Source organism: Gracilinanus agilis, chromosome 4, assembly GCF_016433145.1.
Source record: "Gracilinanus agilis isolate LMUSP501 chromosome 4, AgileGrace, whole genome shotgun sequence".
In the NCBI taxonomy this organism is placed as follows: Eukaryota; Metazoa; Chordata; class Mammalia; order Didelphimorphia; family Didelphidae; genus Gracilinanus; species Gracilinanus agilis.
The window spans coordinates 66,523,825-66,539,425 of NC_058133.1; the positions used below are offsets into that span (position 1 = coordinate 66,523,825).

At 33.5% G+C, this 15,601-nt stretch overlaps 1 protein-coding gene across 1 annotated transcript in view; it reads left to right on the forward strand.

Annotated features, from left to right (window-relative positions):
* Positions 1-15,601, forward strand: part of SUCO (SUN domain containing ossification factor) — an 85,842-nt gene that overhangs the window by 33,658 nt on the left and 36,583 nt on the right. Inside the window, exons 4-8 of the mRNA XM_044676858.1 lie at positions 5,964-6,118; positions 7,837-8,013; positions 8,135-8,279; positions 13,263-13,386; positions 14,840-14,964. Of these exons, the coding sequence (XP_044532793.1) occupies positions 5,964-6,118; positions 7,837-8,013; positions 8,135-8,279; positions 13,263-13,386; positions 14,840-14,964 (726 nt within the window). The remainder of the gene's footprint in view (positions 1-5,963; positions 6,119-7,836; positions 8,014-8,134; positions 8,280-13,262; positions 13,387-14,839; positions 14,965-15,601) is intronic.

Genomic DNA, 15,601 nt, shown 5'->3' on the forward strand with positions numbered 1-15,601 from the left:
GAATGTATCTCAAGACTCTCTGTCCCAGAATCTTTTTTAAAAATTTCCCCTCTATATACTTCTCTTTGTGATCTTGTTAGCATTTCTGGGTTCAGATTTTATCACTAACAAGATGACTTCCAGATCTTTCTATTTAGCTCTAATTCTTCTTCTGAACTCTGGTCCTTCCAGGTCCTCATTAATCGCCAATTAGACATTTCAAATTATATGTCCCATAGACATCTTAATCTCAGTGAGGCCCTTAGGAAACTCATTATCTTCTCTAAATTCACCTTCTGAACTTCCCAATTAGTCTTTAAAAAATAAAAAACTTTTACCTTCTTAGAATGAGTATTGTACATTGATTCCCAGGCAGAAGTGCTTGGCAGTGGGGATTAAGGGACTTGCCCAATATCAACAGCTAAGAAGTGTCTGAGGTCAGAATTAAAACTAGAACCATCTGTCTCTAGGCCTAGTTTCCAGTCCACTGAACCACCTTGGTCCTCCCAACATATAACATTTAAAAATTTTTTTATTTTACATTTTTATTGTCATTCAAAACATTTCCATATTGGTCATTGTTGTAAGAGCAGACTCATACAAAACCAAAATACCCAAATAAAACCATGAATACACTAATGCCAAGACATAACTTTTAAAAAACAGAATGTTGTAGATACTATCATCTTCAAGTTATTACTTGAGTACTTCAGTGATCCATTATCTTATTAATATGAGGACTCCCCCTAGTGGTACAGAGTATAACATGCAAATGCTTTCTATTCCTGTGCAACTTAAAAAATCCCTACATTTGTCTTAAAATCGATACAATGCATTCATTCCAATGCAAAAAAGTGGTAAGGGCTAGGCAATGGAGGTTAAACAGATTGCTCAGGGTCACACAGATAGGAAGTGTCAAAGGCCTGATTCGAACCTCGAAGCTCTTGTCTCTAGGCTTGCCACTCTGTCCACTGATCCACCTTGCTGTCCCTGTGCAACTCTAGCTTCCTTCCACTCAATGTGCTTGGATATTTCACTTACATCCTGACATCATGCTGTACTTCTTCTCTTGTCTTCAAGGCATGACAGGACCATGTCTGGGCATATGTTATCTCTTGTTAATCTTTTAATGCCATTTCATAGTTTGCAGTGTACTATTGCTTATTTATGTTCATCATAAATTTTCTATTCTCTGTGTAATCTGAAATTTTAATTTCTTAGGAGAATGAATTAATTCATGATTTGCTGCCATATATAGTATTATTGGAAAAATATTAAGGTTAAAAAGATGAGTTTGGGAAATAACCTCATAATTATTAAAAGAACGACATTTCTCATATGCAATATTGTCTCTTTTATTCCCATTTTGTCCTGGGTCTAAATTTCTTTCTGTCTCCCAATGACTATCTAAAGATATATACTAAAGATATTTACTAATAGACTAGCTCATTTAGTTATCTATTGAATTCCATCTATACAACAATTCTAAGTCCACTTAGTTTTGCACATGTGCATAGACACACCAAAAAGAACTCTCTGCATGCCTTTGGATATCATTAAAGAAATTCTGCATGATCTTGGATGTGATAGTTACCATGACTGACAATTATATTAATAAGCTGGAGTTATAGGGATGACCTTATCATCTTTAGGGAATCTGTTTTTTCATTTGTACTATTTACTGTACATCCTCCATGACTACAGAAACTTGATGACTATACCTTTCTGTTTTATGCCTCACTTGATATTGATAATTAAGAGGCTCCTGATTCTCAGGTGTCAGATAATCTTATATATCAACTTATTAATGGAGGCACCTCAGTGGAAGACATTTAATGCTGCGTTTTGCCTTACTTGTTTTTATGTTTTCTTAGAATCAATAAACAGTAAGCTCAATTGGATCTTACATTTTACCTTTTATTCACTTATGTTGACTAAAGGTATAATGGTCTGAGGAATATTATCTGTAACAGGCTTATTCCCTTTTTATACTTTCAGCATAAAAAATCCTACTCTTTTGCCTCTTTGTGGTATGGAGTTGACTCATTCTTGGAGATGTCATTGGACCTTAAACTCTCTAGGGTTGTCCATGCTGTAAAGACTGAATTTAATTTCCATAACAATGTCTTCCAGATTACCATCATAAGTACATATAAGTTCATTGATGTCCATTTGAACTTTAAGTTATTCATTCTTTGTCCAAGCCAATTCCATGAAACAAAAAAAAATACAGAATCACATTTTTGATTTAAAAGTCTAGCTTATTCTTTAAAATTCCACCTACACAACAAGTGGTTATATAGTCTTTGCTTGAAGACTTTTAGTAATGGGGTACCCTGTTTGAGGTATCCCGCTCCATTTAGGTAGCTCTACTCATTTGGAAGTTTTTCCCTTTATCAAGTTTTTATTTGCTTTATTTCAACTCTCACTGTTCTACTATTGCCTTCTGGGACTAAGAAAGGTCTATACTTCCAAATACTTGACAAGTGTTTTCATCGTTACTCTCTCTCTACCACCATTCTCTCCCCTCAGTTTCTTTCAACAGATCCTCATATGGTATTTCAAGGCTCTTGACCATCCTTGTCACTCTTCTCTGGTCTCTCTTGAGCAGATGATTGCCCTTAAAATATGGTGTCCAGAATACAATATCCAAGTGTGTTCTAACTCAGGAATTGTCAAACTATGAACTGTGAGCCAAATCTGGCCCTTTGTCTATGTACAGCCCCTAAGCCAAGAGTATTTTGTATATTTGTAATACAATAAAACTTTGTTTAAAAATGTAAAAACTATTTTTAGTTCATAAACTGTACAAAAAACAGGTGGCAAGCCAGATTTCGTTTGTGGTAATTTTCTGATTCCTGTTGTCATCCATTTAGGGTCCAGTAGGATTCTTCATTAGTTCTAGATGCTATGATGTTTAATGCAACCTACAATTACACTACATTTCACCCTACTAACTCATATCTAGCTTGCAGCCAACTAAAAATCCTACATTTTATCTAGACAAATTGCTATCTAGTTATAGCTCTCTCAACTTTTAATTATAAACTTGGTTTTTTTTAACCTGTATATAATTAAATATTTCTATTAAATTTCATCTTTACTTCAGTCTAGTATTCCTAAGATTATCCTTTTTTGAATCTTGACTCTATCCTTCAGTGCTCTTAGGCATCTGTCTGTTTTCTGTCATCTGTAAATTGATAAGTATGACAGGATATGTGATAGATATCATGTCATTGATAATGATGTTAGTTAAATAACACAGGTTTATCTTCCCATCCTTGAGTACTTGAATAGAGACTTCCTTTCAGATTGATTGGATTACTAACCTACTTATTTAGCCTTTGTTCCATTTTTCTCTTCCCACTCCCTACAAGAGAAGTAGCCTACAGTCCTATGTGGACTCTTTTTGTTTTTGTAATGATGGTGACAGTGTCAGAAAAGTGAGGAGAATGTATTAAGAATTACATTGACTTTTTATTCTCTAAATAAAATAACAACTATTAGAACTCTTAATGTGAGATCATTCTATGATGACCAGTGAGTTGACATACTACCAAAGGGAACTGAATTACATTATTTTTTGACATTAAAATGAAATCACAGAAGTTATAGCAAAGCATAAGGATGTCTTTTGACCTCTCTTTGGAGAGACAGAGAAATTGGCAGGGTTGTATTTATGGTCTAAAAGCAGTAAGAAACATGTCATGAATCACTTCTTTATCTGAAATTGCATTGCTTTCAAAAAGAACACTGTGAAAGATAATCATAGTTTATGTATCAACTTTTATTGCAGAGAATAAGGTAGAAAATTTTTGCAAGGAACTTTGAAATGTCAGCATACAATATAACTTTAATGCCAATTTAATGACAGCATGAGCATTAGGGCATAATCAAGAAATTAAATTGGTCAAACATATGCTTTCCAAAATCTCCTGTTTCACCCAGAGAACATGAATGCTTATTTTTTTTCCCAGAAAGAGACTTGAGATATTTGCTATATGCCCAGTTCTGAATAACATTGCAAAAAGTAAAGTTAGTGCTATGCTTTAGCAGAAAGGAGAAATGATTATTGCCAGTAATGAGAGTCCTTCTAAATCAGCTCCTTGCAAACAGCCAATCAGTTTTCTAGAGTTCAGAATCTAACTTAAAATAAAATCAAGAATACCTTCATCTTCCTAAAAGGACATTTGTGACAATGGACAAAATTATTATGATAAGAATGGTGATTGATCCAGAAATCACTTCCCCATCCCCCCTTTTTTTAATATTATGTAATGTAATGTATAAATAAAAGTAACTATTTTAAAATATTCTTAAAATCTTGATAGTTCAAATTATACTTATTTTCATTCATAAAAGGAATCTTGTATTGTAAATCACTTTACAAACGAGACAAGCTATTTGCTTTTTCTGATCCCTACTTTAAATGAACATAGTATTTGATGCTGTCTCGTATAGTACTATTGTGAGAACTCAGGATGTCTGCCACCTTTCATCGTGAAATAGAGAAATTGAGGAAAAAATTATGAAGAAATTATTATTTGGCAAGATGAGAGGAAAAGCCTCTCATGTCAAGAAACTGTTCTGTTATTTTTCTATATGGCTTATCACCAATTAGATATGTATATTTTCCTGAGATTTATATGGCTTCAATGAAACAAGTCTGTGATTACAGGATAATTAACATAGCATTCAGTAAGAAAGGCTACAAATTATTTAATAAAATTAGCAAACATAATAAGGGAAGAAAATTAGAGAAAGACCATTAGGTTCTCTTTTCTCCATTAAAAACTAGTTGCATTTTAGTACCTATTAAGATAAAATTTAAGCCATGCATTTGAGTTTAATAAATAAGTTAGTAAAAAATCTCTAGCAATGAGATTTATTTTGACAGTTATCAGTTCACGTGAAAGGAGATTTGAAGTTAATTCTATCTTAAATACATCAGTATGCTCATCCTCTCCATGAATTTAGAAAACGAATCCATCTACAGCTTAGTAGATAATTTTCTGAATTCTGTAAATTTCACAACTCTCATCTTCCCCTGCCCCCTTGTTTTGTTTACAAAAATTAAAAGAAAGATAAAAACAAAATTTCCTACTGCCTTATTCACAGATGATTGGGTCTCCACCAACAAGGCCTCAGACAATACAAAGAATGTTTTTGCAGTCTTTCTAGTTTGGTGAGAACCTCTGAGATTATACTCTATTCCGATAGCTTGAAATATCCTTCAGTGAATTATCAGAGTAGGATTTTAGGAGAATGAAGGCAGCAGCCTACATGTATAGAAGCTTAGCGCCAAGTCATAAGATCATAGACTTAGGAGCTATAAGGTAAATTAATTGCCATTTAATCTTTTTTTAATTAAAAAATTTTTTCAATTAACACTTTTATTTTCTTTACCTCTCCTACCCCTCAAAACCTCACTTTACAAAGAAGAAATTAAGGTAGATTTTATCTAAGATATGACAGTTCTGCTGTGCTTTCCAGACACATGTGGGCCATTATGTTCATTTCTGAGTCCTATGTTTTAAGATGTATTTTCACAAATTAGAGTTCAAGCAGAGGATCCTTTTGTATATAATTTGCAAGTAAGTATAGTTTTATAAGGTATTTAGTTGTAACACTATCTCCCCTACTTCAACACACCTACTCCCATTTTGTTGAGTTTATAATATTGATTTGCTAAAGGAAAACTCTGGTATAGATTAAAGAAAAACTTTTAAATGAGACAATTAGAAATAGGAATAGTGCAGGAATTTTTTATTAATTTACAATTTTGTAAATGTAATATGAAAATAAGTTGAATGTGAAATTAAATGGAAAAATTTAGACTAGTAAAGTAGAAAGGATATTTTGTAGAAAAAGTTTTAATATGAATGTTGTTAGCCCAGAAGGTCTTCTCAATAAAAATCTGTTAAGAATAAAAGACGATTAACTTTGTGATTTTATATAAATAATAATTTTTTTTTTTAAAACAGGATACACAGTCAAGGATTTTAAGTTCACCTGTAGTTGAAACACTCCCATCAGTTGACATCAATGGAGATTCTCCTAGTATAGCTGCAAATATTGAAAATGTTGAGAATATTTCCACTTCATCTACCTCAGAGATCACTCCAGTCTCAAAACCTAAGTATAACTAATTTTATATTTTCTTGATGAACTAAAGATAGAAGCATTTTCTTTATGATAAAGTACAACCTTATCCCCACATTTGATTTAGGCAAGTAATGCCAGGCTTTGGGCTTTACTTTTTATCTTTTGATTTCCTTATAATGTAAAGATAATAAATTCCAAAGCATTTATCTTAACTAAACAAAACTGAAGTATACTATTGGGTAACCTCTTTACTATAAATCTAGAATTTGCAAATTAAACACTGGTCTATTCTTTTAGGGATCATTGCTGTTTTCAGTTTTGTTTTGTTTTCTATATATTTTCTATTTTTTCTATATATTTTCAGTTTTGTTTTGTTTTTAGGTTATAGTAATTTCAATAAAGCTATAACATTCCCTTCTCTTTTCTGTTCCTTGCTCCAGATGCATTTTTTCAAAAAGATACTATTTTAGCAGACTTGGGAGAAGGGAATATAAAAATGTGTAAGATATGGTCCTAGACCTCAAGGAGTTTATAATTAGCTATACTGTGGCATAGTGGATTGGATAGTAGTAGACTTAAGGAGTCAGAAAAATATGGGTTTGAAATTCTGCTTTTGACACTTATTAGCATGATCATGCTAATAACTTCTCTGATCATTACTTTCTCCTCCCTTAAATGGAGACAAAATGCCTATAGCAGCATTGGTAAGGTATTGGCACACATGCTTAGTGGGCACTTGGGAAGCTGCTCTGTTCCCCTTCTTCCCAGCGCCTGAGGACATTTTGCATGTCCGGACCCTCCATCCAGCTGTCCAAAGCAAGCACCTCCTCTCTCTGCTCCCTTGGGTAATGGGGGGTGAGAGTGGAGTGGGGCTCAAAGACAGCTTGAATTTGCCCTCTGGGCACTGGAACTTGAAAACATTCACTAACACTGGCCTATAATAACTGCCTCACAAGATGGTTGTGAGCATCAAATGAGATAATGTCTGTCAAGTGCTTTGCAAATTTGAAATGTCAGATGTTTATTATCTGTAGTGTATAAAGTACTGGCCTGAGACATCTGATTTTGAGTCCTGTTTTTGTCACTTTGTCAGTGAGTTCTTGAGCAAGTTGCTAGTGGTCCAGGAACTCTTTAAGACCAAGTTTTAGAGAAGATGCAGCTCTGTATGGGGAAAAAATGTTTCTTGTTATCATTTTGTGGAAGTGGTAAATCTAAAATTCTTTTTTCCCCCACAAATATATTTAATTATCCTTTATTTTTCCAAGAAATCAAATATTAGGGCCTTAAATATTTTATTTTTAGAAGTCTGAAACTGTTAAAAAATTAGTGCTGTTTAAAAATATCTCCTACTTAAGCAACTTTAGAACACTAAAATTTTATTGATGTAGAAATAAAAACTTAGACAAACCAAAGTTAGTCTGTGTAATAAATCAGATGGCTTATTACCAATATGATAATGAATGCATTAATTAATTTTGTTTTTTCTTTTAAAATAGTTGTTTGAGAATTTTGTAGAAGGGGGGGATAATGTTAACCTAAATTTTGAATCTTATTTGTAAGAATTAAAATAAGGAAATACATTTTTTCTAGAAAATATTTCATACGAATACACAAAAAATAGTTTAAGATTCAAATGTTTTTGTTTTCTACAACTCTTGCCCTTAATTACAGCATGTACTAGACTTATTTGTAACTTTTAAGTTTAGTTTTTTTCGGTGATCAGAATATTTTTGTTTTTATTTTTTCCTTCAGTGAAATAGAAAATTCCAGTGCTGATATCCCACTTGCTAGTTTGAGTGAAATTGAACAGACTGAAACTGACTGTAATATTGGTGGGAGCCTTTATTCAGACCCTCAAGTTGAAAAACATGGAGCCCTTGGCTTAGACCAGCATGTTGAACATTCAGCCTTTGTTGGTCCACCAGAAAGGTGAGTATAAGTTATATTTAATTTACTATTTTTATTGTGAAAATCCATCATTTTTGTATATTTTATTTCACAGCTAGATTGCAGTAGATATGATTCAGCTAATATTTGCTTTCATATGTAGTCTCGTTGGTCAACATATAGAAAATGCTTCCTCTTCTCAAGACAAAGGAATGATGACTAAATCAGAATTTGAATCTGTTTCAACAAGTAAGCAGGATGCAAATCGTCAAAAATCTGCATTGAATGCTTCAGATAACTTAAAAGAGGTAAGTGAAATCTTTTGTCATCTAGTTCATTGATGTGTGTCATGTGTATTTGATGTTAGTCAGCCTTTATGATCATCAAGTCACTTATTTTTTTTATCTTCAGTGAAGAAAATAGTTGATTGACAGATTCCTTAGGCCACTTACTCTGAGGATTGATTTTGTTAATCCATCCATTTATAGATAAAATTGTTTCCAAATTTCCAATTCTGACAAACAGCACTTCCCCCCACCCCCACCCCCGCCCCCAGTTCCCTTTTAATATATCAGAAAAGAGGATAATAGATGTTGATATTATAACAAATTATCTTCAGAATAAATAAATCAATCCACTGCTATTAAGGTCTCTTTAAGCAAAAGTTTTTTAAAGGAACGCTATTAGTTTTTAGACAAGTATCACTGATACTGCCCACAACACTATGGTGCTTCAGTATTATAGGACTTTATTTAGACTTTACATGTGAAGAAGATAACCTAATTTCATTAATGTATTAGTTATATTTGATAATTAGAGCAATAAAATAGAAATTAATCTCTTTTGAAATATAATCTATGATACCATTTAGAAAGTGAGAAGGGCAGAAAAATGCATTTCATTATAAAAGGGGTTGTGCCTTGTCACTTGAGTGGTGATACTACTCCTCTGTTGATTGGCAACCCCAAGTTAAGCCTCTAGTTTTGACTTTGTATTCCAGCTCATTCTCAGTTGGTAAAAGTCCCATTGATAACTTTTTTACATTAACATTCCTAGAAGGAAACAAAAAAACACTGTAAAGAACGCAACTCATTTTTCTGTTTGCTGAATATCTAGATCTTTCTCTGTTGGAGTCACGCAGTATTATTCTTTTATCCTTTAACATGAAAAACTGTAATTTCCTATTTTATGATATTTAATAAGTATTTATTTTAAAAATCATTGCTCTCTTGTTTTTGTTTCATTTATGTATGTTTCTCAAGTAATTCCTTTACCACCTCACCCAGTCGCCACCCAACCAAAAGTCATCCATTATAACAGAATTTTTAAAAGGTAGAAAAATGAAACCAGTCAACACAAGTTACATTCATCTGACATGTGATGTAATTTTCTGCACCCATAGCCCACCATCTCTACAAAGAAGGGAGGCAGGGAGGTGCACAATCTCTTTTCTTCTGTGGGTCCAAATTTAGTCATTTAATTTTACAGCCTTCAGATTCAAGTCAGCAAGCATTTAGTAGTTAGTCTCTGCCCCCAAGGAGCTCACAGTCTAAAGGAGGAGACAACATTGCAACAATATCTAAACAAGATGTAGACAAAGCAAGTTGGAGCTAAATCTCAGAAGATTTAAGGAGATGTGAAAAAGAAAATATATACAAAGTAATTTCAGAGTGTGAGAGGGATAAGTACTACTTAGAGGCATCAACAGAAGCATCACTTGGGAAGGAATTCATTAATTGAGTCTAAAAGGAAGCTAAGGATTCCAAGAGGTAGAGATAAAGAAGGTAGAACATTCTGGCCATAGCTGGGTGGGGGAAGGAGAACCTTGTATGTGTATAGATTTGGGAAACTGATTGTTGTGTTTGGGCAACAGCAAGTATAGTTTGGCCAAAACATAGAATTCTAGAGGGGGAATAATAGGATTATAAATTTTTAAACATAGGCCAGAGGCAGACTAAAATCTTCACCTGTTAAGTCAACTGTCTGGTAAAGGTAGGCTAATCCTTGAAGGACAAACACACCATTGGCTTTTACTACAAATCTTTTCCAGCTGGATAGGACTTACATATTTAGTTTGAGCTCTAGACTGACAGACTTCAAGAACTCAGAATCATGTCTGATATAATATGAAACATTGTAGGATAGAGGAATGAAGACAACATAGTTGCTCAATTTACACTTACTTTATATGCCTCCTATAGTTAATGTGACAAACTACAAATTTGACCCAAAAAAAAAAAAAAAAGGTAGAGGTTACAGGCACAAGTAAATAGCATTGCAAACATCAGATCAAATAAAGTTTTTTACAAGAGCTATTTAAATGGCAAATGAAAGATATTTTTAAAAATTTGTAATACTCAAATTAGATGAACATTTCCATATATATGAATTGCATACACAAAGTGAAATATAAAAAGAGAATTATACATGAAGTCATGTATTATGAATAGTGTGCTTTTTTAGTATATCATAATTTTAACATTTTATTTTTTTTAAATGTCCCTGTTTCCTACTAACTTTTGCTCAGTTCTCTTATATGCGTTTGAAAATACTTCTATTGCTCTCTTTTTTAAGTATAATTTTTCCTTTTCCAGTTTGGTAATCCCATCTCTAACTACCCTTTCAAATAAAAAAATTAAAATTAAAATTAAAAACCTGTATCAGATATACATGTTAGACAAAACAAAACTTTTCACAAATTGCTTATGTCTAAAAATGTCTTCCATTTTGAACCTTCAGTTCCTTACTTTTCTATCAAGAGGTGGATAGCCTGTTTTATTACTTGTAATTTGAAATCTTGGTTCTTCATTTTAGTGACCAGTTTATAAGTTCTTAAACCTGTCAAACCCTTAATCCATTTCCTTTTTTCTATCCTAGGTGGTTTGTATTATACTTAGATGACATTATGGATTGTGTTTCTAACTTTTAATCTTCACTCATATTTTCTCTCAGATTCTTTGATTTCTTCACAAGTGTTTTCTTTTTTCTTTTGTTTTGGAGGGAGAGGGATAATCTAAAGCTGTAATTTCATTGCTCTATTTAAGGAATTCATCTATATCCCTGTATATAGCAAACCATTCTGGTTTTTTTGTCATAAGAATTGCTTAAGAGCTATGCACTTAAGCAACTTGCCCAGTATCTCATAGGTTTCAGGGCTGAGCTGATGAACCAATGACACGTGTGCCAAAGCTGGCATGCAGAGACCCTCTGTGGGCATGTGGGCCTTTGCCTGCCAGTTAGTTACTAGAAAAGCAGAGGGACTCTGGCAGAGCTACTCCCTTTCCTTCTCCACTGCACCTCCCCTGAGGAACACCTGGGCAAATTCCTCCCTTTCTCCCTCCCCTGTCTGGGGTAAAGCAGGTGGGGGAGGGGTATCTGGAAAGGGGGCAGTAGACCAAAAAAGTTTGGGAACCACTGATCTAGGGAGTAGTCAGATTCGGCCCCCTGAACTGTTCTATCCTGCTGTGTGACATTATTCCTAATCTGATGAATACAATGAGTAGGATACAGTACAATGAAACTTTGAAAGAATTGCCTTAGAAACAGACTGACAGATGAGCATTTCCTTGCCTTTTAAAAAGTTTGCCCATCACTGCTCTAGGGGGTAGTCTTTAAGCCTAGGCCTTCCTGACTCCTATCACCTTTCTCTATACTATATAACAATTTCTCTATGTATACAGTACTACTTAATAAACATATAAACAACATATTTAATAAATGCTATTCTTCTAACAGTTATAAATAATTTGATTGAATTGGCTAATTAGATTTGTAAAATTTTTATCCTTTACTTGTTTTTTAGTTGGTTGATTTTTGAAAAAAATAGAAATATAATTAGCTTCATATTCTGAGGATCATGCTCCTTTAATCAATACCAAAACCCTGAAACTCTTAATCTCAATCTTAATTCAGAAAATATCAACTCTTTATGTAGTTCGTTTTTTTCCCACCACTGGGATCTTTACTTTTTCAACTGCCTTTTTAAAAAAAGAAAGAAAATAATCTCACAAGAAAGTAAATACAGATAACCTGTCTATATAGATAAGCCTGTGATTATATCTTAATAATGTATAGTAAATTAGTCTAGCACAATTTTCATTAGTATTAGAACTGTAGAATTTAAGCCCTAAAAGTGCCAAAACTGAAAAAATAGAGGTTACATACACAAAACCCTATAGCTAGTTAGTGGTTGATCCAGTACTAGCACTCTGGTTTTATGATCCTCAATTTTGCCTTCTTTCCACCATTTCTGTGCTTCTGCTTCTGTTTTACTACTCAAATTACCAGAAATTTTATAATTATTTAAATAGGAAGATGTTTGCTATCAATTCTCCATTACTTTTAAATAATCTGAGAGCCAGCAAATAGGATTCCATATAACCATGTGATGATCTTGTTTTAACAACACTGAATATATTAAAAATTATTGAACAGGGGGCAGCTGGGTAGCTCAGTGGAGTGAGAGTCAGGCCTAGAGACAGGAGGTCCTAGGTTCAAACCCAGCCTCAGCCACTTCCCAGCTGTGTGACCCTGGGCAAGTCACTTGACCCCCATTGCCCACCCTTACCAATCTTCCACCTATGAGATAATACACCAAAAAAAGTACAAGGGTAAAAAAAAAAATTATTGAACACTGAGGAATCTCCTTTATGAAGTAAAAAGAAGTAAAACAACTCATTTCAAAGAAAACAGACAGCTTTGATCAATTTAGATCGATGAAAATTTGTAAATTTTAAGATGTTTATAGTCTAGTCTATAATAAACCTCTTCACATAATGATCAGCCCAAATTTTTCCTCTAACTTGCCTTTAGACTGAATACCAGTCCTCTTTATGTATTCCATGTTCCAGTTAAAGTTTGCACTTAGCTCTTCTACAGTCTGAAACTGTCATATCCCATTTTTGTGTATTTGTATACTCTTTCCTCTATCTTGAAATTTGCCTTCCCCACATCTTTACTTGTTGAAATTCTCTTTCTTTAAGACCTGTTTCTGGTAACACCTCTTCTTGGAAGCCTTCTGTGATATTCATCAGGTAGAATTGATCTTTCTCCATATCTTGTGTACAACTCTAGTTGATTACAGAAAATGATTTAAACTATTACTTAACAGCAGTTTATTTGTCGGTATATTTTTGTTCTGCCAACTAGGATTTAATCTTGTGAAGGGAATAGATTATATTTTTGTTTTTTATTGTTTTTTTTCTTTATATACCTATTACCTAGAAAAGTGTATCACATAATAGGCATTGAATAACTTTTGAAACAAAAGTTGTATTGAATTTTTTTTTCAGGTAGCAGATTACAAAAAAACTGGAGAAATTGACCCCACATCTGTAGTAAGCCCCAAAGATCCAGGAGACATTCCAACATTTGATGAATGGAAAAAAAAAGTTATGGAAGTAGAGAAAGAAAAAAGTAAGCAAATCTTTATTTTGGAATCCCTTAAGTTCTACTCTACTATAAAGAGCTAACCCAAAACAATTATTAAATTGCATTTTATTGGGAAGAAAACTTATCAGACTATTTCAGGGATATTGCAAACATTTCAACAGGAAGTTTCATATACAGAAAAATACGTTGGAAACTATTTGAGAGACATTGAAATTTGAGTAATAGTTTTATGAGACTTTTATAAAATCAAGATATATACAGCATTAGTGTTTTTATCTGGCAAGCAATGCCATGTTAATGCCAGGTTTATGTGATTTGGCCGTAACTGGATGGAAATGATGGGATTTTTGTTGTTGTTAAACTCCACTATAGATACATTTAGGCTTTTGCTTTGTTTTTCTCCACTTTGGTAACACAGCCATCATGAACAAATCTTTTGCATAAGAATTAAGGAGAAGGCTATGCTCATTCAAGTGAGATATTGCAAGAATTAAAACGGTGCCATATTTGGCCCCATCTAACTAGCTCTGACCCCACAGTTCTTGCTTCCCTGAGGCTTTCTCTACTTCTTTCCCATTGACTCACACTTTAGAATTTTAATCAACAATAAGATTCTTGGTTTTGATAACATAATTTTGCTTTAAAGCCAGTTAGCCTGAAGTGCAATTGTTATATGTGGTATGTATGAAGAGATTGACATTTCAGTGTCATAGTTAACTATTCAGAAAGACACTATGCCTATGGATAAAAGGTTTCCATAGCGGAGAAATTATAGAGCTTACATATAAACTCGTTGATGGTAGAATCTATTTTATTTAATAATAATAATAATAATAATAATAATGACTAGCATTTATAATACCTACTGTGTACCAGACATTGTGCTAAAAGCATTACAATTATTGTCTCATTTGATCTTCACAATAACTGGGTGGTAGGTGCTATGATTATGGTCATTTTAGAGATGAGGAAACTGAGATAAACAGGTTAAATGTCTTGCCCAAGGTGCACCCCCATCCCCTAACACACACAAGCTAAGTGGCTTAGGCTTTATTTGATCTCAAATCTTCCTGATTACAGGCACAGCACTCAATATATACTGTGCTACCTAGCTTCTCCCCAAATTGTTATATCCTCTGAACTTAGTAACATTATAGAACTTTAATAAATGTCTGTATTGAATTGAATTAAAATGTAAATAATATGAATTTTGCTAGTTAACCTAAAAGAATATTAGATAAATATAATCTAAAATAATATTATTTTATTTAAATAACAGATAAAATAATTTGGACTGATCATTATGTGTAGAGGTTTTTTTTTTTTTATCATTTTCTTCTTTATTTTTCCCAGTTAATTTCCACTTACCTGACAAGTAGAGTTAAAGCTTATTAGAGTTCATTAAGAAGTATGGTAAGCTATTCTCTCTTATAATCACAATATAAATATGTTTTTAATAAATAACATTTATCCACAGGTCAGTCAATGCATCCGGCTTCCAATGGGGGCCAACATTCTACCAAGAAAGTCCAGAAAAACCGGAATAATTATGCTTCAGTAGAATGTGGTGCCAAAATATTAGCAGCTAATCCAGAGGCCAAGGTAATCTCTATTTAGGAGAAGTTTAAATTTCTTGAACTTAGGTTTTTAGAATACTCGCTATAGTTCAGGGGTTATTTGAATTAAGCTTAAATTTGTTTTGAGGTCCTAATGATACACACACACACACACACACACACACACACACACACACACAGTTGTCAAATCTTGGTGATTCTCCCTCCATGCTATCTTTCACATCCCTTTCACTCTTACTTTTCTCACAAGCACTACTAGTGACCTTTCCACCCCACAAACCCCCGAATTGTCTCAAGTGTCTTCACACTCCATCTTTTTTTTTTTTAGACATTTATTAATATTCGTTTTAAATCTGTTTACATACTTTATGCCCCTACTTTCCCCTTCACCCCCCTTCCCCCCCCCCCCATGGCCAAAGCACATTTCCACTAGTTTTGTCATGTGTCCTTGATCAAGACCAATTTCCAAATTGTTGGTAGTTGCATTGGTGTGGTAGTTTCGAGTCCACACCCTCAATCATGTCCACCCCGACCCATGCATTCAAGCTGTTGTTTTTCTTATATGTTTCCTCTCCTGCAGTCCTTCTTCTGAATGTGGGCAGCGTTCTTTACCATAAATCCCTCAGAATTGTCCTGGGTCATTGTATTGCTGCTGGTACAGA